At 40.2% G+C, this 27078-nt stretch overlaps 1 protein-coding gene across 5 annotated transcripts in view; it reads right to left on the reverse strand.

Annotated features, from left to right (window-relative positions):
- Nucleotides 1–2444: 2444 nt before the first annotated feature.
- NPNT (nephronectin) overlaps nt 2445–27078 on the reverse strand; it is a 92270-nt gene continuing 67636 nt past the window's right edge. For all 5 annotated transcript variants that reach the window (XM_075200887.1, XM_075200874.1, XM_075200878.1 and 2 more), the window contains 4 exons: nt 12115–12201; nt 8753–8851; nt 7407–7663; nt 2445–5814 (listed from right to left, as the gene is read on the reverse strand). In XM_075200887.1, coding sequence (XP_075056988.1) covers nt 5722–5814; nt 7407–7663; nt 8753–8851; nt 12115–12201 — 536 coding nt within the window. In that variant the 3' untranslated portion in view covers nt 2445–5721. The remainder of the gene's footprint in view (nt 5815–7406; nt 7664–8752; nt 8852–12114; nt 12202–27078) is intronic.

Raw genomic sequence — 27078 nt, forward strand, 5'->3', positions numbered from 1 at the left:
TGAGTCTGACACCTCACTTGCAGCGTTTGTAAATATTATTATATTTATTTTTACATGATCTCTTTTCCCATTTGCTTCTCCTTCCTTGTCCGATTGTTTTTAGAAATTGAGGAGTTTTATCCCTAAAGATCTACGGCAAGTAACTTACCCAAAGAGGAAGAAGGAAAGAGGAAAAATGGTCCAAAAAGCACAGCTGGCCTGATGGAATTATTATGAAGTCAGCATACTTTGTACCACTGAGATTCCTTTTTAGTTTCTTTGCACTATGATTATTTAGAATGTCATGCATTGAAATACCAGGATATTTTAACCACTGTCACATAATAGATGCTATTAAAAAGATAAAATATATGAAGGATATATCTCAAGAATTATGGTAAACGGGCAAAACATTTTTTATAGATTGTTCCATCTGATTTCCAAACATTTCAGCAAAATTTTCTTCCTCATTTACAGAATATAATAGTAAACAATGTCAAATTTGACACAATGATAATTTTATTTGGAACCCACATTTTGGACAGACATTATAATAAAGAATGGCCTAAGAACTATATAAATATACAATAATCACCCTATGCAATGTTTTAGCCAAGATGAAAAAGTTTACCAGCACATTCAAAATGTATTCATAAAAAATATTTTAATTGTTTATCATCTTTGGATTTTTACTTTTAATTACCATGAAGTAATGCGGATTCAGGGAAAACATTGCTAGGTGTCTTCTATTAAAGCTTTTAGCATCCATCAATAAGCACATTGTGACGAAAATCCATGTTAATGTTAGATTGACCAGTATCTGGACCTTCCCAAGAGTAGTCTAACAGGTAATTTGCAATTATAGATATTGGAATAATATCAACATTAATGTATAGCCAGAATCTTTAGAGATTTTGTGCAAAGCAATAATCTATGTGCTGAAGGAAGGGTGATAGGAAAGTGCAGCTATTGTATATGAAGGTCTTACCATTAGGAAACTTCTTTTTACAATATATATGACCTGGCACCCACAACTATAAACAAGGCCAGAGGGCATACAATCTGTGCACTGTGCAGACTAGAGCAACAGTATTAAATGTAGCATATTAAATGCTGATTTAATACATTCTGTAACATTGAAATAAGATGCACTATAGGAACTTTGGGAAGATGCAATTGATGTGCCTCCAGCAGAACTCCTGCCATTTGTGTTAGTGTATTCACCATTCCTATGGGGGAGCTCATTGCTTTGTGGGCCAAGATGGTGGTATCTGGCAGAGCTGCAAAATGTAGCATCTTCACATGGAAGTGACCGGGCAGATCAGAGATCTCTGCGTGGAGTGCAGGCTAGGCCAATGACTGCTTCTACGTATGCACTAGCGTGTATAAATGAAATTAAGTTTTGTGGGATCATCATCATCACCATTTATTTATATTGCGCCACTAATTCCGCAGCGCTGTACAGAGAACTCACTCACATCAGTCCCTGCCCCATTGGAGCTTACAGTCTAAATTCCCTAATATATATACATACATACACACACACACACAGACTAGGGTCAATTTGTTAGTAGCCAATTAAACTACCAGTATGCTTTTTGGAGTGGGATGAGGATGAAATTATTTAAATGACATCAAAGGGATGTAGAAGGCACATTTAAGTGGGTGTCCAAACATACAAATCTGACATGTAATAAAGACAGTGATGCTGTCCCTTCGCTGTCATGATTAATGTAATGTGAGAATGAACTGAGCAGTATATTAAGAGAAAATGTTAAATTAAAGAAACAAGTGCTCCTTAAATAGCAGTAGAATTGACTTTGTAGTGACTTTTTCACTTTTTCCCACCACGTGCAATTTCTAGGAATATATCTGTGTATTTTACATTTTAATAAAAAATTACTTTAATCTGCTATAAATTATTTTGGTTATTTTTTTAATCAAAGATATACAGGGGGGTATTCAATTGACGGCGGGATCGCCGAAAATCCCGCGCTCTAAAGATATTACCGTTAATACGGTAATATCTCGCTGAATTTCAGCTCGCGGCTCCCTGAGCTGCGAGCTGAAATCCAGCAAGTAAATTACGTATTAATGGTATTTACCCACAGGATTACCGTATTAACGGTAATATTTTCCGAGCGCGGGATTTTCGGCGATCCTGCCGTCAATTGAATACCCCCCTCAGAGTCTAAACACTGGTAAAGGGACGCCCAATACTAGCTCATCTTTCACAAAGACAATGCCCACTGTAGCCCATGAATGGTCAGAACATGTACAAGTGTAAGGCTGACATTCCTACAAGTACAGTACATTTAGGAAAGGTGCATTGGGGCCCACTAACACCTAGATCCATGGTAAAACAAACATATCTTGTATTTCAGTAGGTAGTGGTATACTTTTCGGCTAATTAATGCCAGTGAAATGAATGGTACATGTATTCGCAATCTCAGATAATCAAAAACTTGTGAAAACAATTACATTTATTAAATATACAGACTTGGGCTATACATATATTATGTTTGTCTTTAACAGTGATAAATTCCAATGGTGCATACTATAACTGTGAGCTGGAATGTCAGATGACTATATAACAAAAATATGCAAAAAAAAAAAAAACAACCAAAAAAACACAGCCATGCCAGTAGCAACTGTCACAATACATGTTAACAATAAATAGTATACAAATACAAACACAATATAGGAACTGAATGTGTGCCATGTGTGACATTGAAACTGGAAATACAATTCTATTTCTTGTGGCTGAATCTCTGGAGGGCTCTGGACTGTATGGCTCTTACTGGACTGACAATTACCTTGTAAATCCTGGTATAACTCCATCTTGTGTAAAAGTGAGGGACATCTTCTATATATCTACCAATCTATTTCACTAACTGCAGCAGGCTTTTAAATGGGTTGTCCGTAAGAGGCAGATTTCTGTACTTCTAAATTCTGTAGGGCATTTTGTTAATATGGATAATCATTCCAATAGTCACAACAGGTTCCCTTATTATCCTGCAGTGTTTATACATATATATATATATAGACTTATAGACACTTACTAATGAGTCACCATCTACCAGTCATCTTTGTTACAGGAGAATATTGTATCTTAAAGCTGTTGACACCTTTTCTGTTGAGAGCACTGATTGGATGAAAGACACACCAGAGATGTGTCAATAGGATTAAGGTTAATAACTCTCCTGACAAACTTTTCACTTCTAAATTGTACGGCATCTACTTTTACAGACCAGGATTTCAAGCTGTTTGTTTATATCAGTGATGGAGAACAGGCTGACCTTCTTTACCTGCAGCGCCCAGCTCCTTCCAGCTTTATCATATTTGCTGTTATAGCTTGTAAAACTTGCTTAAAATGCCTGCTGATATGCTATTATAGATTGGTATCTCTTTCTTTGATTAAATGTATTGTTTTAAGTTATTATTGAGTTTAAAGCCCCTTGAAGTGTATCAGGTTGTCTATCACTGAATATTGTGCTATTGTTTTGTATTTCTATACTATTACCAGGTTAAAGACAATAAAACTTGCTGTACCCTTCTATCACTGGCGGATCCAGGGGATGGCGATCGCCTCAATCGCACACCCTAGCAGGTGCGTGCTAGTGAGCCCCCGCCCCCTTTTTTTGACAGCCACACAATACATTCATGTACCTTTCAGCAGAAACCAGGCAGACTATGCTTCCCGGCCACTCTGATTGTATTTTATACACAATCAGAGCGGCCGGGCAGCATCCTCTAACAAAATATATAGTGTGGCTGTCAAAAAAGGGGATGGGGAACTAAACTGTCCTCCCTAGCAGTTCGTCCCTTCCTTCTGTATGTTATTGTATTTTAAATGTTAGTGTTTGGCATTTGAGTTCACATTTATATTGACCATCTTATTTATTTACTATTACTATAGTAAATTGTGTTCCACCTTTACATATTGCATTTATAAGGAATGCACACAAAATGTTTTCATTATCTGTATGATCTTACAAATATTTAAATTAATGTATTGTCTCATGGTAACCCATTTACTGGCTTTATTTATAAGCTCAGGATGACACATGCAGGATGCATCAATCATGGACAACTTGCAGTTCTTGATCAGGGCTGAGGGTGAGGTGTTAGAGGATATGCAGATGGGGCTTAATAACTACTAGGATAGTAACTACGTAGCCTTTAACTAAAACTTTGAATGGATAAAACTTACCGAGCCCATTCTAATACTTCTATCTTGCATACAATTCTAAGTTGCATACAGAACCATATTCGTTTTACTAAAACAAGTACATATGTTTTTGCATTTTCATGATACACTTCCTAAGTATAATTTTGTAACATGTTCATTTTACAATTTATTATGATGACAGAAATCATTTATGTCATAAACTGCACATTACAGTCCACATTTTATGTATGAAAGACTAAAGCTGCAGTATAGTAGTATACAGATGCCACAAATGCTGTATGTGCTTAATTTACTATCTATTCTTTCTTTAAACATGGTGCTCTATTATGCAAATTAAATCTGCTTAAGATGAAAACATTTCACAGAGAAAGTGTAACTATTGTGGTATCAAGGACTTCATTGGAAATATACTCCTCCTAGTAAATAATACAATTTAATAGTCATGTACTCAAAGAGTTTGTCTTCTGTCTTCCATCTCCATTTGGGTTGATTCCTCCTTTACTACTGCCCATTATTTTACCGTGACTGGTCCACCTACTGTTCACAATGCTGCCCATAAACCAGGCTCTCTGCTCTTCCGTTAGCTCCATCAATAGTCTCTGTCACCCTCAGGAATCTCATGCAAAATCTACTGTGGAAAATGTATGTCTTTAATTGTGTTACAAGTTCCATCTGCATACCTCATTCTGGGATAATCCCTGACATGCTCTACACAAACTACTGTATATGCAGTATATAGGTATGAGTAGGACACGTATTTAAGGGAAATATTCAGAAATGATACAGGTCTTAAAAATAATCTGGATTTCAGAAACTCCTGAAAAAAACCATCCATGTATCTAAACTCATAGAAATAAAACGCATAATTATCTTTAGAAGTGGTACAAAATTAATATCAAATGTAGGCAGTAATGCACAGATGTTCAGGACTGAGATAGCAACATAAAATACATCCTCAACCTTTCTTATGTGGAAAATAAAACCTACTAAGACAGCACCAATTGTCTGTTCTGGATGAGGTCTCGGGAAATCATTGTTTGACCATAGAGTTATTCGACATAATTAAATAACATGCTATACCCATACAAATGGAGTTCAATTCCATTGATAAATACTTAGGTATAGAATATGCATTTACAAAGCCGTTTACTCCGTTACAAGTGGTCTAACTTGGTAAAAGTCACTTAATATTAGTGGTTCTTGTATTCTCAGAAGCTCAAGCACACATATTTCAAGAAATAACTCCACACCAGACCAGACATGTTTCTCCTGATTCTCTACAAGTCAGTTCTTCAGGAAATGTTGCTTGGTAGTGTGTATACAGTATTAGGAAGCAGAGCAAATTGAAATAATCTCTGAAAACAGATTTTCGCTAGAAAGTTCTTGTGCCTGTTGTCATGTTTTAAGGAGAGAATGCAAAGATCCTCAGTTCTCCTTTGTTGTGAGTTTGTTGTCTCGCACTTTCACAACAGATTTGGTAATTTGTGTTCATTTCCCTGCCTCTTTCTTAAGGTGGGTCGTCAAACACAAGCTGCAAAGTGTGCTGAAGGTTATGCTTTAGGGCAGTGCCCTCTCTTCACACTGACATCATCAAGGCCAACTTGTCCTGTTCTATCTCTCCCTCGTTCTGCTTTGAAGATAATCTGTGAAATAAAATAAAAGTAGTTATGTTCCTGAGTACCTTAACCCAGTGGTTCCCAAACTTTTGCAGTTCACGGCACCCTTAGAGCCTCCATAATATTTTCAAGGCATCCCTCCAAAATAATTACAGACCATTTTATAAGTAGTTGCGTCAAAAAAATGTAATAAGTATTTAGGTCAGGACAGAAATACTTATTTAGTTGTATGCAAAAATAATACACATAAATCCAAGGGAAAATAATATTTTTATATATTTTTTTCAATTATATTTCTGTCAAAGAATAATTTACAACTAACTAACTAACTAACATTGTGTCCACACACTGTGCCCCCTTATCCACACACTCTGTGCCCCTTCATCCACACACTCTGTGCCCCTTCATCCACACACTCTCTGCCCCTTCATCCACACACTCTCTGCCCCTGCATCCACACACTCTGTGCCCTCCTTCATCTCCACACACTCTGTGCCCTCCTTCATCTCCAAACACTCTGTGCCCCTGCATCCACTCACTCTCTGCCCCTGCATCCACTCACTCTGTGCCGCTGCATCCACCCACTCTGCCCCGTATGCATCCACTCACTCTGCCCCTTTGTATCCACTCACTCTGCCACTCTGCATCCCCTCATTCTGCCCCCTCTGCATCCCCTCACTCTGCCCCCTGCATCCCCTCACTCTGCCCCCTCTGCATCCTCTCACCCTGCCCCCTCTGCATCCCCTCACTCTGCCCCCCTCTGCATCCCCTCAATCTCCCTCCTCTGCATCCCCTCACTCTGCCCCCTCTGCATCCTCTCACTCTGCATCCTCTCACTCTGCCCCATCTGCATCCCCTCACTCTGCCCCCTCTGAATCCTCTCACTCTGCCCCCTCTGCATCCCCTCACTCTGCCCCCTTTGCATCCCGGGGGCCAGGATGAGAAAAAAACAAAACAAAAAAGAACAACTTATCAATCCGGCGGCGACCGGGACCCAGCATACTCCTCTCTCCTGCTGCTTGTCACTGAATGTCGGGCGTGATGACGTCATGCACGACATTCAGTGAGAAGCGAGGAGCGAGGAGGGAGGATTCCAGGGCCCGGGCGCCGCCGGATTGGTAAGTTTTTTTTGTTTTGTTTTGTTTTGCTCTTCCTTGGCGCAGCACCGCTGTGACAGCGCCGCAGCACCCCTGGGAGCTGTGGCGCACACTTTGGGAACCACTGCAGCTTAACCAGTAATAGAATGTAGGCCTGTGTTATCGTATTACATTGTCTTTGCCCAGCATTCTCTATGAAGTAATTTTGACATATTATTAGTAATTGTGTATATATGAGAAAGTTTATATTTATAAATGTGTGTACTCTTTAGTTGGGGCTTAGCACAATGTCTAATGGTTTAAATAGTGGTGGAGCATAATTGGAGGCAGACTGATGGTGAGCAGTCAGAAAAATAGATTTTCAGCATGTGGGTCTCTGTCAGTGACTTTGGGGGCTACAGCACGCATTAAATGCACATTTTGACAAGACAGGATATTAAACAACCAGACACAGCAGGTAGTCGGATTCAGATAAACAAATTTAGGCAAAAATATCACCTTTTTTTTAATGGTTCCACTTACACTTTTGACCCCTGTCCCGGGAAGGGTTATATATGTCTCTCCCCACCCATTACTTCCGCTTCTTCCCCACAGAGCGGGTCCATGATGACCAGATCTTCGTACAAAGACTTGCAGTTTGCCAGAGTTTTCTCCAGACACAAAGTGTCTAAACGACAGGCACAGGTCTCCAGAGTGCGCCTGGTGTCCAAGCGGGAGCACTAAACGTGCTACTTTTCCAGCATTTCCTTTGGGCTCCATGACTGTTAGATACTGTCCTCCTAAGCATAAACCAGCAATAATGTTTAACATAGGACAATATCACAAATACACAGACAAACATTAGTGTGAACCTACCTATGGGAGCAGTAAATGAAATATATCAAAATGTATTAAATGTAATATAGACACACACACACATATATATGAATTCATACTTCATTTTTGTACATTTTTTACCCTAAGCCAATAATAGGATGTATAGCCACAGGTCCAATGGTGGCCCTGTGGCTATACATCCTACCAACCCCTTGTACCTTACATCCTCAGAATTTCACATATGGTTATATGTGAAAATCTGAGGATGTAAGGTATAAGGGGTTGGTCACCTATGAACACTGGCTCTAACTGGAGACCCGCAGGATTCTGCCTCAATATATTTTCTATGGACCTCAGTCTCTCTAAGAATTTCATGTGTTGGATGTTGGATGTTCCAAATGAGCTGGCTGCTGTAAGATATATCTTGCCCACACCATAAAAAAACTAAAATAGCACTAAACTATCTGAACTGCTGGAATCATCCACCACTTATTTCTATAATTACAAAAATAATAAGAGTATAATTTTATTATTGTTTATTTATTGAATAAATCATTGACATCTTGGCTGGGATACTACAATAATTATATTGCATTTTCATATTATTTGTATTGCTCAGCTGCTCACTGCTTAAGATTCAACTCTATCCATTATATGACTCTTCTGTAGGCTTTCAGTGATGTGATTGTTTCCATTATGATATTTGTTTGTTTTATAATACACCAATTCTGAATTTGCATAGTCTAATATCAGCATCATTGACCATATAATACTTGGTAAAATATTTCATTTTGGATTAGATGTTACACAGTCCATTTAGGTGCATAAAATATGACCTATGTAGCATGGTATAAATATGTGCTTTTATATGTATAACAATATTTTATTGTTGGTGTGTATCAATACAATGAATATATATATACATATAATAATAATAATAATAATATATGTCAGCATGTGTCACACAATAAAACATTTGTGAACCACTGGTGTAGAAGATTTAATGACATTATGGACTTTGTAAATAACTCATAACTCAAAAACAATTTTACCTAAAGCATCTTTGACCAGTTCCCAGTGTAAATCGTTTTCTTTATCTCTAATCCAGCCACACAATCCATGATCGAAGTTACAGCTATGAATCAAAACTCCTGCAAAATAAAACAAATGTGTTATTGTGAGTTGGTAAATTGACTCAGTCACATAACACACGAAATGGACATAAATCAACAAGTAACATTCATTTAATCTGTGTACACAGAACATTTGGCAAAGCTTTAACCTGTACCACAGATGACGTAAGAGGAAGAGAATCCTACCCACAGGCTTATAGTCAAATAGGAATGAGCATAATTGTTACTTGTAAGAATAAACATTACTCAGATCTGTCAAAGGACAGTGGAAGGAGAAGTATATTGTGTGTTTTAAAAAATTCTTTATACATTCTCAGTAGACTATAGGGGAGCTGTAACTTGCTAGGATATGCTGATATCCTGAAGAACTCTACATTCTTAATAATGATTGGGGTTACAGCCCAGGGCCCAAAACTGCCTCAACCAATGATTTGTGGTGCAAGCACTTGTTCCTGAAACAGATGAAATCACTCCAGGGTTTAGAACAGTGTAGTCTGCATGCATGAAATTGGCTTATACCCCATTCATACTGCACCAAAAACCCGGGTTTTTGCAGAGGCACGCTGAAAAACCCGGGTCTTGGTGCAGTATGAATAGTACAACCACAAAATCCCGGGTCTAAAATCCCGGGACTTAGACCCGGGATTTTGCGAGGAGTAATTCCCGGGATGGACCCCGCTCGCCTGCAGTATGAATGGTGCAACCCGGGTAATTCCCGGGTCTCACCATTCATACTGTAAAAAAAAAAAATGGCACAGTAAAAAAAAATGATTTTAATTAATAAAAAATACATAACAAATGTTTCCTTAACTTATTTTCAGCCAGCGGTGTCTCCGGTGCATTGCCGGCTGTCAGGGGGACCTCTGGGTACTAAAATGACGTCATTTCTAATGGACTAGAAATGAAGTCATTTTAGTACCCAGAGGTCCCCCTGACAGCCGGCAACGCACCGGAGACACCGCTGGCTGAAAATAAGTTAAGTAAACATTTGTTATGTATTTTTTTTTAATTAAAACATTTTTTTACACTTTTTTTTTTCTAAAACCCAGGTCGGGCAGGTGCAGTATGAACCCGCCCGACCCGGGAATCTTCTTATCTATACTGCCCTGTGCCCCGGCAATATCCCGGGTTAACAACCCGGGATATTGCCGGGGCGGCAGTATGAAAGTGGTATTAGACTCTATAAGAGCCATAAAAAGTGATCCAGGTATTGCCAGATATGCTGCCTTAGTGAGCACAGCACAAGCTCTGGTGTCTACAGGTGGATACCAGTGGCAAAGGAGCAGATTATTATGAGAATTAGTACTGTGACGGCACTAGGAGCTATGGGTTCATACAGATTATACATACCAGGGAGAGGTGCCAACTTCTTGTTTCCCTACTAGAAGTCATTGATTGCTTCTTTGGGGGGTAATTCATTGAGAATGTTTTTGAATTGAACTCAACCACCAGCTCACAAGCTGTTGTTACCCAGAGCTCGGATGAAGACTGTCCTGACTTGACACCAATCAATTGCCTTATGGCAGACAGGTGAGTACAGGCCCATGGGTCAGGCTGGCTTATATCACATAAAAAGAGAACACCGTACTAATAATACTAGTTATTTGAATAATACTGTGCTTCTGCTTTTCATATTAAACTTGCAAACCCAAACTGCATTTGTCAAGTTACATTAAAAAGAAAAGAATACCTTCTCAGGTGAGAGTAGCCCTCGTTGGCTGTTAGCACAGTGGTTATTTAATCACGTAAAAGAATCAACACTGAGAAAACCTCAGCATCTTTATGACAATTTTGAAGGTTCGGGAGGGTAGTAAATTTGATGTTTGACAATTGCAGGTACATTTTAATTCTAAAGATCAGTAATTTTTGCTACTTGTGTGCCACTAACATTTATTTTTATAGATGCAGCTATTATGGGCAAGTGGGATAATTGATGCCAGGCACAGCAAGCAGAAGAGCAGTTCTGTAATGTAGATCAAAACTTGTTGCTCATCTTCATTATTTCCCATATTATTATTTCCCATACCCACCCTCAGCACTTATGCTTATTTGGAAATATTGCTTATATATTAATATATTTTGACGTTAATTACATACCAGTTTAATTCACTGTACTTTCGTTGCCAGTTGTTTTTTATATTCCTAGCTACCGACGGCATAAAGCCAGTAATGTATGCTGTTCTTGGAATGTATTCTTATTCTGTGTGTATGTGCAAATAAAGAACATTGCTTCTGATCTGTGTAGACAATCTCATTTTCAGTATTTGTTTGCACAGTACCACCTCTGCTGTTCTCTAGTTGGAAGTCTCGCTATCATTACTTTTTCTGTATACACAGACTATATACAGTACATTTTTTCCCTATTATGAGCTGCAAAATGGATTTTTTTCTACAGCTGAGATGGGTGGAATTTGGGAACAATGCAGTAATGGAGGTGCATAAGAAATGTGCTTTATTTTAGCAAGTCCTAAGTATGTATTTATACGGCACATACAATGAAAGAGTATTGTGTCTCCCCTCCAACATAGACTCAATAATATTCCTAAGAGTGGAGTTGTCTTAATGGAGACCACTTATGTCTAATGAGAAGCTTTGACGGCTGAATACACATTTTTGTTTGTTATTGTTAGAGAAACTCAGAATTTAGTTATAATTCAATTTAAAAAATAGTGAAAATGCACAGGCAACTGATGTATTAAGTTATTATATATAAGCAGGATAACTTTTTAGAAGCAGCATTATTACAACATATCACAGTAAAACACTTATTCCATTCATGTTCTGCAGTAATTAAAAAAACAATTTTTTCTTCTGTATGTTTTCTTTTCTTATAGTATAGTGATATAGATAAATAAAAATGCTGCACAGTGAAATACTCACCAACATAAGAAATGAGGTCTAGATGATAAAATAAACTAAATTGTCAGCTTTAAAGTCTACAACTTAATAACTAATGAAAATAATAGAGGTTTATAGCTTTCCAATGGGAAACAAATTAGTGACAAAGACAAGTGAAATACATATACTTGAATCATGCTTAATAAGTTGTAAAACATTGAAAAATATTCATATATTCACTCAGTAATGGTTCATTTGTGATATGCAAAATAATTAGAAATACTAAAAATGACAAAGCACACAAATATACATTAGCCACAATACTGCTATTACTAATACATGGCATGGCGGTACCTAAATAACAGCATCCAATAAAGTAGAGCTGTGCTGAACATATTTAACAATAATGTGAAATAAAGACATTTTGCCATAAAAAGTATCACCTGGATCATCATTTTCTTCATACTCATCTGCACTAAGCCCCTTCTCAACATCAAACTGATAAAATAAGTTGTTTTCATGACGTGGAACTGCAAAACAAAGACATAACATTGTTGAAAGTGTTAACAATTCTAAGTACTATTGGCTTTTTCTTTTAAGACCACTAAGACAGAGTTATCCAGGAAAATAAGTAGGAGTCCATATATGATGCTTTTCAGCTGGAATCTGGATAACATGTTACACAAACCCTTTCTTTCTCGGAAGTAATATTTACTTTATTATTTTCATTCATCTTGGCCACAGCTGGAAAAATCCTCGACAGGGAGATATTTTTGACTTGTGTCTGCTCACAAGTGCTGTCACGAAATGAACTGTGCCTGTTTTTTTTGGCACCGAAAAATTAGCAAATCCTTTGAAGGACGTTGGTGGGCAACATGCATTGAACTATGCCCAAGTTCTGCCCTTCACAAATGATTTTAATGAAAACAAATGTCCTATTTCTATGGGTTGCTGGGTATACTAACCTGTGTGCTTAGTAAGTAAAAGAGGCCCCAGTGGCTATCAAGGGAAATTCATGATTAGCTGTCAAAGGTTGGTTCTAAAAAGCATGGCGAATGTAAGCCACCTGTAAGACCTGGCGACTGCTAAAACATAATTATATGTGTGTGTATATATGTGTAATTTAATCATGTATATATGAGCCACATTGAAACCTTTTAAGCTGTTGAACCTTGCAGTACCATACAGAACCAGTGTATTAACCCTAAGCTTTAATGTGAAGACTGTATAACCTGTGTGTGACCTCTCTCTGTGAAGGCAAAGCACCCATGAGGCCTTAAAAAAAATAAAGTAAAAAAAAAACCCCAATATAAATATATATATATATATATATTAGGGATGAGCGCGCTCGGATTTCTGAAATCCGAGCCCACCCGAACGTTGCGGATCCGAGTCGGATCCGAGACAGATCCGGGTATTGGCGCCAAATTCAAAAGTGAAACTGAGGCTCTGACTCATAATCCCGTTGTCGGATCTCGCGATACTCGGATCCTATAAATTCCCCGCTAGTCGCCGCCATCTTCACTCGGGCATTGATCAGGGTAGAGGGAGGGTGTGTTAGGTGGTCCTCTGTGCTGTTTAGTTCTGTGCTGTTTAGTTCTGTGCTGTTTAGTGCTGTGCTGTTTAGTGCTGTGCTGTGCTGTGCTGTGCTGTGTTCTGCAGTATCAGTCCAGTGGTGCTGTGTGCTGTGCTCTGTCCTTCTGAGGTCAGTGGTGCTGCTGGGTCCTGTGCTGTGTCCTGTTCAGTCCAGTGGTGCTGTGTCCTGTGCTCTGTGCTTCTAAGGGCATAGTTATTTCCCCAATATTCCCCTGTGTTTAAAAAAATAAAAAAAAGTTTTTTTTATAAAATACCAAAAACTACTTTAATATTTTTTAATTACCACAAAATTTTCACAACCAATCCTGCAGTATAAGCCCATTGGTACTGCAATATTACCAAGTTCACACATTCAGCAGTAAAAGTCCAGTGGTACTGCAATATTACAAAGTTTACACATTCTGCAGTATCAGTCCAGTGGTGCTGTGTCCTGTGCTCTGTCCTGCTGAGTTCCGTAGTGCTGCTGGGTCCTGTGCCGTGTCCTGTTCAGTCCAGTGGTGCTGTGTCCTGTGCTCTGTGCTTCTAAGGGCATAGTTATTTCCCCATTATTCCCAAGTTTGTAAAAAATAAAAAAAAAGTAAAAAAAAATAAAAAAATTAAAAAAAAAAAAAAATATATAATAATTATAACCAAATTTGCAAAACCAATCCAGCATTATAAGTCCATTGGTACTGCAATATTACCAAGTTCACACATTCAGCAGTAAAAGTCCAGTGGTACTGCAATATTACAAAGTTTACACATTCTGCAGTATCAGTCCAGTGGTGCTGTGTCCTGTGCTCTGTCCTGCTGAGTTCCGTAGTGCTGCTGGGTCCTGTGCCGTGTCCTGTTCAGTCCAGTGGTGCTGTGTCCTGTGCTCTGTGCTTCTAAGGGCATAGTTATTTCCCCATTATTCCCAAGTTTGTAAAAAATAAAAAAAAAGTAAAAAAAAATAAAAAATTAAAAAAAAAAAAAATATATATAATAATTATAACCAAATTTGCAAAACCAATCCAGCATTATAAGTCCATTGGTACTGCAATATTACCAAGTTCACACATTCAGCAGTAAAAGTCCAGTGGTACTGCAATATTACAAAGTTTACACATTCTGCAGTATCAGTCCAGTGGTGCTGTGTCCTGTGCTCTGTCCTGCTGAGTTCCGTAGTGCTGCTGGGTCCTGTGCCGTGTCCTGTTCAGTCCAGTGGTGCTGTGTCCTGTGCTCTGTGCTTCTAAGGGCATAGTTATTTCCCCATTATTCCCAAGTTTGTAAAAAATAAAAAAAAAGTAAAAAAAAATAAAAAATTTAAAAAAAAAAAAATATATATAATAATTATAACCAAATTTGCAAAACCAATCCAGCATTATAAGTCCATTGGTACTGCAATATTACCAAGTTCACACATTCTGCAGTATCTTGTGCTACATATAATGGAGACCAAAAATTTGGAGGATAAAGTAGGGAAAGATCAAGACCCACTTCCTCCTAATGCTGAAGCTGCTGCCACTAGTCATGACATAGACGATGAAATGCCATCAACGTCGTCTTCCAAGCCCGATGCCCAATCTCGTAGTACCGGGCATGTAAAATCCAAAAAGCCCAAGTTAAGAAAAAGTAGCAAAAAGAGAAACTTAAAATCATCTGAGGAGAAACGTAAAGTTGCCAATATGCCATTTACGACACGGAGTGGCAAGGAACGGCTTAGGCCCTGGCCCGTGTTCATGACTAGTGGTTCAGCTTCACCCACGGATCTTAGCCCTCCTCCTCCTCCCCCCCCCTACAAAAAATTGAAGAGAGTTATGCTGTCAGCAACAAAACAGCAAACAACTCTGCCTTCTAAAGAGAAATTATCACAAATCCCCAAGGCGAGTCCAAGCGTGTTGGTGGTTGTCAAGCCTGACCTTCCCATCACTGTACGGGAAGAGGTGGCTCGGGAGGAGGCTATTGATGATGTAGCTGGCGCTGTGGAGGAACTTGATGATGAGGATGGTGATGTGGTTATTGTAAATGAGGCACCAGGGGGGGAAACAGCTGATGTCCATGGGATGAAAAAGCCCATCGTCATGCCTGGTCAGAAGACCAAAAAATGCACCTCTTCGGTCTGGAGTTATTTTTATCCAAATCCAGACAACCAATGTATGGCAATATGTAGCTTATGTAAAGCTCAAATAAGCAGGGGTAAGGATCTTGCCCACCTAGGAACATCCTCCCTTATACGTCACCTGAATAACCTTCATAGTTCAGTGGTTAGTTCAGGAACTGGGGCTAGGACCCTCATCGGTACAGGGACACCTAAATCCCGTGGTCCAGTTGGATACACACCAGCAACACCCTCCTCGTCAACTTCCTCCACAATCTCCATCAGATTCAGTCCTGCAGCCCAAGTCACCAGCCAGACTGAGTCCTCCTCAATACGGGATTCATCCGAGGAATCCTGCAGCGGTACGCCTACTACTGCCACTGCTGCTGTTGCTGCTGTTAGTCGGTCATCTTCCCAGAGGGGAAGTCGTAAGACCGCTAAGTCTTTCACCAAACAATTGACCGTCCAACAGTCGTTTGCCATGACCACCAAATACGATAGTAGTCACCCTATTGCAAAGCGTATAACTGCGGCTGTAACTGCAATGTTGGTGTTAGACGTGCGCCCGGTGTCCGCCATCAGTGGAGTGGGATTTAGAGGGTTGATGGAGGTATTGTGTCCCCGGTACCAAATCCCCTCGAGATTCCACTTCACTAGGCAGGCGATACCAAAAATGTACAGAGAAGTACGATCAAGTGTCCTCAGTGCTCTTAAAAATGCGGTTGTACCCACTGTCCACTTAACCACGGACATGTGGACAAGTGGTTCTGGGCAAACGAAGGACTATATGACTGTGACAGCCCACTGGGTAGATGCATCCCCTTCCGCAGCAACAGCAACAGCTGCATCAGTAGCAGCATCTACAAAATGGCTGCTCATGCAAAGGCAGGCAACATTGTGCATTACAGGCTTTAATAAGAGGCACAACGCTGCCAACATATTAGAGAAAATGAGGGAAATTATCTCCCAGTGGCTTACCCCACTTAGACTCTCATGGGGATTTGTGGTGTCAGACAATGCCAGTAACATTGTGCGGGCATTAAATATGGGCAATTTCCAGCACGTCCCATGTTTTGCCCACACCATTAATTTGGTGGTGCAGCATTACCTCAAGAGTGACAGGGGTGTGCAGGAGATGCTTGCGGTGGCCCGCAAAATTGCTGGACACTTTCGGCATTCAGCCAGTGCCTACCGCAGACTAGAGGCACATCAGAAAAGCTTGAACCTGCCCTGCCATCACCTCAAACAAGAGGTTGTGACGCGCTGGAACTCCACCCTCTATATGCTGCAGAGGATGGAGGAGCAGCAAAAGGCCATTCAGGCCTACACAGCCACCTACGACATAGGCAAAGGAGTGGGGATGCGCCTGAGTCAAGCGCAGTGGAGACTGATTTCCGTGTTGTGCAAGGTTCTGCAGCCATTTGAACTTGCCACACGAGAAGTCAGTTCCGACACTGCCAGCTTGAGTCAGGTCATTCCCCTGATCAGGCTGTTGCAGAAGCAGCTGGAGAAAGTGAGGGAGGAGCTGGTAAGCCATTGCGATTACAGCAAGCATGTAGCTCTTGTGGATGTAGCCCTTCGTACGCTTTGCCAGGATCCGAGGGTGGTCACTCTTTTAAAGTCAGAGGAATACATTCTGGCCACCGTGCTCGATCCTCGGTTTAAAGCGTATGTTGTGTCTCTGTTTCCGGCGGACACAAATCTACAGCGGTGCAAAGACCTGCTGGTCAGGAGATTGTCCTCTGAAGAGGACCGTGACATGCCAACAGCTCCACCCTCATTTTCTTCCACATCTATGGCTGCGAGGAAAAAGCTCAGTTTTCCCAAAAGAGGCACTGGCGGGGATGCTGATAACATCTGGTCCGGACTGAAGGACCTGCCAACCATTGCAGACATGTCTACTCTCGCTGCATTGGATGCTGTCACAATAGAAAAAATTGTGGATGATTACTTTGCTGACACCATCCAAGTAGACATGTCAGACAGTCCATATTGTTACTGGCAGGAAAAAAAGGCAGTTTGGAAGCCCCTGTACAAACTGGCTCTATTTTACCTGAGTTGTCCCCCCTCCAGTGTGTACTCGGAAAGAGTTTTTAGTGCAGCGGGGAACCTGGTCAGTGAGCGGCGAAGGAGGTTGCTTCCTCACAACGTTGAAAAAATGATGTTTATAAAAATGAATAATCAATTCCTCAATGAAGTACAGCACTGCCCTCCAGATACTACAGAGGGACCTGTGGTTGTGGAGTCCAGCGGGGACGAATTGATAATGTGTGATGAGGAGGAAGTAGACACTGTAGGGGGAGAGGAATCAGAGGTTGAGGATGAGGACGACATCTTGCCTCAGTAGAGCCTGTTTAGTCTGTACAGGGAGAGATGAATAGCTTTTTTGGTGTGGGGGCCCAAACAAACCAATCATTTCAGTCAAAGTTGTTTGGTAGGCCCTGTCGCTGAAATGATTGGTTTGTTAAAGTGTGCATGTCCTATTTCAACAGCAGACCTCTCAACTGCAGCTCATCCCTCCTCTGCGGGGATAATGTCTCCTGTGCTCTGACACGTCACTCTGTGTACTCTCAGCCTCAGGATCTGACACTACAGCTACCATGCCTCTTGTAGCAGCCCTCACTCCAGGGCCTCTTCCATGTGCAGTGTCCCCCTCTCTCTTGGGTTCACTATAGTGGCATGGAGTTCTCCCCCTCATCCAGGGCACACATTCCTTGCCCTGGCTCAGTCACCACGCTCAGACTTCCAGGCAATGCTGGGGGAGCCTGGGAGCTTCCACCCCAGGTCCCCAGCTACAACTCTCCTCTCCTGTGTCTTCTCTCTCTTTCTGACACTTGAAAGATCGTGCCTTTAAATGAAAAAGTCAGTCTTGATTGCACGACTATGTGCAAGTGCAACAGGGACATTTTTTTGGGTTTACAAAGTCAAACAGTAACACTACGACCCTGTCTGTCTGGGGTCTGTCAATGACGAATTGTCTGGAGCATGTTTTGAGGAGGTATTGTGGCCCCGGTATCAAATTGGGTACCGGGGCCACCCCACTATGCAGTCCAGATACTTGTTTGGTGGAATTCCGACACGTGGAGGGTTTTTTAATTATATTGTGGCCTCGGTACCAAATTGTGTACCGGGGCCACCACACTACGCAGTCAAGATAGATAGATGCGTATCATAGATAAAGTACATTCAGTGGTGTGGGGCAAATTGAAAAATATTCAAAATGCACTGACATTATCAAAAACAAGAGGTTGTCACATGCTAAAACTCCAACATGTATATGATGGAGAGGATGGAGGAGCAGCCGTATGTGTAGTGTAATGCAGACCTGTTGAAGGTTTTTTATATATTTTATTGTGGTGCCCAGTGCCCACTCCTCTACGCAGTCCAGGTACATTTATTGGTGCGAATCAAACAAGTTGATGGTTTTCTTATTATATATATTGTGGTGACCCACTCCTCTACGCAGTCCAGGTACATTTATTGGTGCGAATCAAACCAGTTGATGGTTTTCTTATTATATATATTGTGGTGACCCACTCCTCTACGCAGTCCAGGTACATTTATTGGTGCGATTCATAAAAGTTCAGGGTTTTTAATATATTGTGGTGACCCACTCCTCTACGCAGTCCAGGTACATTTATTGGTGCGAATCAAACAAGTTGATGGTTTTCTTATTATATATATTGTGGTGACCCACTCCTCTACGCAGTCCAGGTACATTTATTGGTGCGATTCATAAAAGTTCAGGGTTTTTAAGATATTGTGGTGACCCACTCCTCTACGCAGTCCAGGTACATTTATTGGTGCGAATCAAACAAGTTGATGGTTTTCTTATTATATATATTGTGGTGACCCACTCCTCTACGCAGTCCAGGTACATTTATTGGTGCGATTCATAAAAGTTCAGGGTTTTTAATATATTGTGGTGACCCACTCCTCTACGCAGTCCAGGTACATTTATTGGTGCGAATCAAACCAGTTGATGGTTTTCTTATTATATATATTGTGGTGACCCACTCCTCTACGCAGTCCAGGTACAATTATTGGTGCGATTCATAAAAGTTCAGGGTTTTTAATATATTGTGGTGACCCACTCCTCTACGCAGTCCAGGTACAATTATTGGTGCGAATCATAAAAGTTCAGGGTTTTTAATATATATTGTGGTGACCCACTCCTCTACGCAGTCCAGAAAGATACCTTGTTGCAACGTTTTGGACTAATAACTATATTGTGAGGTGTTCAGAATACACTGTAAATTAGTGGAAATGCTTGTTATTGAATGTTATTGAGGTTAATAATAGCCTAGGAGTGAAAATAAGCCCAAAAACTTGATTTTTAAACTTTTTATGTTTTTTTCAAAAAAAATCCGAATCCAATACCTTAAATCCGAACCGAGACCTTTCGTCAAGTGTTTTGCGAGACAAATCCGAACCTCAAAAATAACGAAAATCCGGATCCAAAACACAAAACACGAGACCTCAAAAGTCGCCGGTGCACATCCCTAATATATATATATATATATATATACATATATATATATATATAATTGCCATGCTTCATCACCCCTTTTAATGACTTACTGCCCTCTGATCTCGCATTTCCATTCTATTGCCTCCTTCTCATGTCTCATTTACATCCAATTGCCCTTTCTCATGCTCCATTGCCATCCTCATACATACTGCTGCAGCTCTTATTTGCACTTTGCTCCTAAGCTGCTCAGAGACGAAGTGTGAACTTGCTTCCTCTAAGCATGTTTGATTGTCCCACCACACATGCACACGGCATTCTGGGGCATCTATCTGATTTAAGTGTCGCAGTCAAACAGCCTGGAGCTTCACCACTCCATCAATGCAAAAATACATGAAGCTAAGGTGGAGTGAAACAGTGGCGTACGGTGTTTTCAGGGCAACAGGAAACCCTCCCTAAGTGTGCGTCTGAGTTACTGTCTGACTAGCAGGTCTCCATTTGAAATTATGCTTATTTTGTTTGCTTATGTATTATTGTCTACGAAGCCTGGTAACACACTATAATTTATTTCTAATTTTAGTAAAGTCTGTAAAAACAACAAAAAGTATTTAGGAAATGTAAAACTCTAGAAATATTCCTATTATTATTATTATTATTCCTAATATTAGGAAGACTACTTCTGACAGTAAGTGCAGATGGTATCTCCAAAACTTCCCTGTATTCTTAAATATATCTCCCTTTAGACTAGAATCTAAATAGTAAGAATTATTAAGAGTTCAGCAATACCTTGATGACAGGACTGCAAAGAGAAATTTCAGCCCTGGTACAGCAACTTCTTGGGGTCCTATTCATAGCCACCAACGAGGGCAGGCTACACCAGGTTGGTGGCTCCTTCCAATACACAGGTAGGCCTGGGCCCCTCTAGTTTGCACGTGCCTCCCCCTCTCGGTGCTCCTGAGTATAAACTCACCATGTAGACACAGGGAACACATAATCCATATTGATGATATTTGTTAGTAGTCTGTGACTTAGAACAGAACGATAAGCCACATACACTAGAATAAGTAGTAGGTACTGGCTTGACCAGATTACGTTCAAGGTATCCAGCAAAGAGAACAGTGGAAAGGAAAATTATGTCTACGAGAGCTTTGCTCAATGAAGAGAATTTTAGATCACAATAGTAATAAATAAAACATTCCTGTAAATCCTCTAACAACAGCTTGGAACTTGAGAAAGCCTTTTAAAGATGATACTAGACTCCTGCAAGGAGGTAAGCTATCTAAACAATTTCTAATGCATTCTGTGACAATAAATCTATGTTACTCAATCTACGCCCTCTTCTTTCACTATACATAGAACTAATCCAGCATGAGAAGACTCCTCATTCCATTGACACTGTATGCTTAAGAAAGAATGTTAGAATTGGACATTCTAGATGTGTACCGCGTAATCCGGGAGGTCTGTGTGTGTACACCATACAGTACATTTCACCTGCAGGTGCATGGGCTGACAGGCTTTCAAGGCCAAAATATGTGGGATTCCCACAATAATCTTCACACACTTCTCTATCACATAGTTTTCTATTAAAAAGAAAAGGCTGCTCTTAATCTTACTAAAGGAATGTTCCCTGTTACATAATGGATGTAAGAATGCCATGGTGACTCTCACCTTCTGTGTGCAGGTGGAAAGGTGACAATTCCCACACTACAACCAAGCAGAAGACTCAGTAACTGAAAGTGCCTTCAAATAATATACTCACAGGAGTACCAGATCTGGTTTCTGTTCCTGCAGTCTAAAATAGAAGACGTGGAAGAAGATAGATGTGACTACTTTATTTTTATAGCTAAATGCTATCATTGCCTTTTTATGGCACGAGCTGAAGCATGGAGCTATCATTTTAACCTGGCAGTGAATCCTCGTGTATTACTCTATTTGAACCTGACAATGTGAGCTGTTATGTCTGCTCCCCACTATGTACCCCCCTCCTCCCCTTTTTCTTTTTTCTATACCCATTACCTTTACTATAAAATGTTCTAGTAGACATTAATAAAGGAAAAATAATCACCTTTCTTAGTTGATTGTGTTATTACTCTAATAGGTATTCATGCATAGTATTCATTAAGGGATTTCACAGTATTTTAAACTAAAATCTCTTCTTGCCAATGTAGTGCTTGTAGTGTCTGAAATAGGTTTTGATGTAACACAGTGTTGTTGAAGACCTTCCAACATGGCCATTCCTACATTATGGCCTTTCCAATATTAATTAACTGAAATGCATTTAGTATCAACTAACTATTTCGGCACAGGTTACTGCGAATGGAATATAAGTAGAAAGAAAGGTGCTGATCGCCCTGTACTGTGTGAAACGTGCCTACGTATGAGAACATTCTATATACATTGTATAACATAAACCAATAAGCTATCTTTTTCATTAAAAAATATTTTTTTCATTGATCCTGAAGTTAATAAAGAAATCAGTCACTGCTATCTAATGTACTACAGTCTATATTTTATTTAATTGGTATATTCATTTACATACTCTTTCTCAAATAATGCTTTGATTTTCTTTTACTACAGAAACCCTACTATACTTTCCTAAAATAAGTATTGATATTTTCCAAACGCACCACTTTTAACCCTGGCGTAAATCCACCAGTGGCTCTTTTCTCCCATGCTCATGCAGGAGGGCTCTAGATCTCACTAGCAGACTGCCACCATCCGTCTGCAATCATGGAGGCTGATGTTACATACTAGCAACATGACAGGATTCTGAGATTGTAGCTTTTTATATCTTATATCTTTTTCCATACAAACTCTAGTACTAGGAACTAGGAGCGCACATCCATTTATTAAAATGACCTTGGGAATGACAATGTGGGAGAGGTGTAAATATACTTCTACATCTCAGAGCGCACACTTTGGATGGTCCACTGCTCTGCCATCTTTACTTGCTTTCGTTTACTAATCACACAATGTTGTTTAACAGAATTACCATAAATTGGATCTTGGGGTACACATAGATGGAGGTTGCAATGAGGTATCTCTCCGATGCAGAAATCTGCTCTATCCTGCCTCATTATTATCTACCAATGGTTTCATTGTTCATGTAATAGGCACAAGTAGACATACTCACATATTGTTAGGCTGACGGTCTGATCACCAACTCACAGAACTAGATGGCTGAGGTCTTCACCTTTAGCAGCCGCCTTTCCCTTAGAGCTTTATATGCTCACTGGTACTCAGATGCCCCCAGGACTTAACTCCAGGCGTAGTGTGAGTTGGTAATACAGGCCCGTAGCGGCAGGCCAGGAGGCTGAATAGAAGGCAGCGGATAGTCAGACAGTAGCAGAGGTCAAGGGTCACAGGCAAGCAGGGTAGTCAGTAAACACGCCAAGGGTCAGGGTCACAGGCAAAGTAGCGGAGTCCAAAGGGTCAGGATCATGGGCAAACAGGCAGAGTCCAAAGTACAGGCAGGGGTCATACACAGAAAATCCGACAGACAGAGTCTCCACAGGACAGAATCCAACAACAGACAGAAGGTCAGCAAATTGGGTCAGAAGAGCTATAACTGGAAGGGAGGCTAAGCCCTCCCTGCCTTCAATACACAGACCAACCAATCAGGGCTCAGCCCTGTAATTTACACACAGGCCAGGTAAAATAGATAATGACCACATTAATCAGCCCACAGGCTGGGGAGGAATCAGTGCCTTCGCCCGGCTGCACTATTGCCGAGCCGCGCTGTACAGAGAACTCGGCGTCTTGGCAACGGTTGGGCCAACTGGAGGAAGTGACGTCCCGGACGTCAAGGAGACGGCCGGGATGCCAGGTGAGGTAAGAGATGAGTCGCGGCGGTGTCTGTGGCCGTCGCGGCTCCTAACACATATGCAACAATTTTATTAATGTGAATTAAAAGAATTATCATAAATTATTATTTTAGTGAATGATCTTTATAAACAAAAAACAATCTGAATCTGATATTGAGCATGTCCAAAAAATTTGTTGCTTAAATCTAACCAATCAATCTGCCCGCACACAGAGTAATACATTTGTTTTCAAGTACTAGATTATTTTGCACAACTATATTTCTGAAAGATCTTTTACATTAAATCAAACATGATGCAATAATGAGAAAATTGTGATTGGCTAACTTAACACAAGAGGAGAAAGTTTTAAAGTGCATGGCATGAATTATCATTGAGTTATCCTTTTATTATAGCGAGTTGTTTGGTGCTTCTTCTCTAAAGTATACGTATGTACATACACACCAGGTACAAAAACGCAGACATCTGAAACCATCCTTCATGTAAACGGAAAATATGGCGACACAACATTAAGAACAATCTTGTGGACAAAGAATCACTCATTCTGCCGGCATGAAATATTACACTCATTGACCAGGAAATCAATTTTCCCAGTCTGTTGTCCAAATACCAAACACATTGATTTAGATCAGCCTTGAACCTTTAGCAATAAAACATGAAGATGTTGATAACTATGCCCTTGAGAGTTCATACAGTCTGTGAGATATTTAAATTGCCCAAACAATTTTTAAAGTTTTATTTAAGCTACAAGAACAGTTTTCAAATATATCCACAAAGCCAAGTCTGGGTAGGTTGGCTACTAGGTAAGAAGAAACCATGGTCTATGAATGAAGTGCCTGTCTGCAAAGGCTATCTGAATGCACCTCACACCAGGAGGAGAAGGGATTGGGTGCACGCAGGGGAATCACTGGAAACAGGGGAGGGCTGGCCAGCCTTGACTCAGTAGCCTATTGGGAACATTTTAAAGAAAAAGAAATGCAGGTGGTCCAGTGACCCAGTCCAAGGTAGCCCACTATGGGACCGGCTTGGGGCGAGATGCCACCCTGCCGCCCAGCCCCAGACTGGAGATGATTGTGCTGCACTGCCTAATTATAAAGCAGCCCCTGCCCCACCAAGCTAATCCCTAGCCCTGTTAAATTGCACATTCAACAGCAGAGATATTCTCAATCCCAAGAAAACTAAATGCAACTCACTAATTAAATCTTATCAATATGAGAACCTTACCTGAACTATATAAACACTACTGTCAGTAGTTTCTGAATCTGATTGTTGGATGAAAAAAACAATAATTAGTGACTGAGTGGCAGGGGGTGGGAGGGGGCTGTCAGACGTCCCATATGCAGCAGGAGCTACAGCAGCTGTATCGGCTTCTATGGCTGTTTTTGTGTTCTTGACCTTAAGTGAACCTTTACCACTTTATACTCTTTTAATATCCTTTTATTATTAGTGATATACAGAAGGTTCTAAAGTTGCAAAAGTTTAAATAATAAAGGGATTTAACACATTCCCACTTGTCCAAGACTAGTGTATCACTATGGTCCTTATATGTGTCCTGCACTCATGTGTACTGGGGCTTTTCTAGTGCAAATGACAGACGTCTCCTGGATGGAAGGCTGTTGCACTCGTCCACTCAGAAGCTGACTGTCATTTCAGCCGTGTCACTTGTATCCAAATCCTCCTCTCCTCCAGCTCTAATACAGCATTCTGAAGTCAATGGTACAAGTGAGCAACATTGATAAAGTATTCCTTGCTAATCCTTCAACACGGTGATGTCATAACACCTTCACCATTTGCTATGAGTCACAGGTGTAGCAGGAAATAATCATTTCCCTCACCCTTGGTATTAAACATATGCCCCTTCTAATGATGATAAATATTCCTCCACATGTTTTCTTTTTCTGAAGCACTGTACATAAATAAAAGGTGAAAGACAGAGGGGTGTGAAATACTATCTATTGTGCACCTTTCTGAGTAAGTCCCAGGTTTGTTTTGCCCATTGAATGACTGTTGCAGGCATGCAGCTACATCAGTGCATGGCAAATGTCATTGATCAAACAGCGATGCAACTCACAGGATGTCAGCATGACCTTATTAAATACTAACCATATAGACACCATGAACACATTGTGGTGCTGCAATGCACATGGTGGTGTTTAATGATGTTTGTCAGTAGTCTAACAACAGACAATAAGACAATTACCCACATACACTATTATATGTAGTAGGTACTGTCTTGACCCAATTATTTCAAGGTATCCAGCAAAGAGAACAGTGGAAAGGAAATGTATTGTCTATGGAAACAGCATTAGTAACAGGTGCCATTCCATTATCAGGCTACAGAAACCACTTTAAGACTACTGTAGGGCTAACACAGTGTAAATGAGAATTTGGAAACCCTGTGTTACCTTCTTATAGGAGATTGCTGTACAAATATCACCTTTTCACACAAGACAAACCTCCATAGAGAACAATTCTCTTTTTTCAAAAGAAAACACAGAGAATATTCTCATTCTAATAAAATAAAACAAACATTGGGAGCTGCAGAGTTGTGAGGGTAGCGGTAGATGAAGTGTGGCCATGCCCTTCGTGTTATTTGCTAGCTTTATATCAGTTGTCAAAGCAGCAGTGTGTGTGACACTCCCATCCATTGCAATTTAATAGCATCTTCCTAAATAAAGCACTGGAGGAATGCAGCAGTGTGTGATACCACCTTACATCTTAGGGTAACCCGTGTTTTGGGACCTGGCCAATACGTTAAAGGACCCTTACCTGAACAGTATAGCAATGTTGTGCCTTTGCTAGCTTTGCATGAAGGTAGATTTTTCTCAAAAAGCTAACAATTATAATAATAATAATAATATTATAATGACAGGCACAGATTTGCAGCAAAATGTAGTATATTAATAACATATACATGTAGTAACACGTAGTATAGTCACATTATACAGACCATGGAGAAGTTGTCAGATGCCATAATATGCAAGTCAAAATAGTTGGCTTTAAATTGTTTAATGCTTGCTGTGTTTTCCCATTTACTACTTTTATAGTATGAATGGTTTCCTGTTTAATTCAAGCCAGCATGCAAAACAGCTGATACCCTCATCTGCTTATCCCCTGCCAGCATTCCTTTCAAAGTCATGGATGTCAGAACTTGAGCCCACCCATCTACTGATCTGACAACAGATAAGTGCTGTCTAGTGTACTTTACTAACAACAATAATCTGAATGGAGCAAACCCAGGTAACATATTTTCTACCATAATGTCCGTACCCTGAATCATATCAATCACTATACATCTTACCCATACCTAATGCATGTCTGCTCGCTTTGATCTGTTTATTTACGGAGCTACGATGGTGTCGACTGATCTTAGTTTTCGATTTTAATACAGATTTGATAGTTATATAATCTAAGTGTGTTCGGAAACAATCACCACACCACAATCACCCATATATATTAAAGA

Source organism: Mixophyes fleayi, chromosome 1 (genome assembly GCF_038048845.1).
Source record: "Mixophyes fleayi isolate aMixFle1 chromosome 1, aMixFle1.hap1, whole genome shotgun sequence".
NCBI classification, from domain to species: domain Eukaryota; kingdom Metazoa; phylum Chordata; class Amphibia; order Anura; family Limnodynastidae; genus Mixophyes; species Mixophyes fleayi.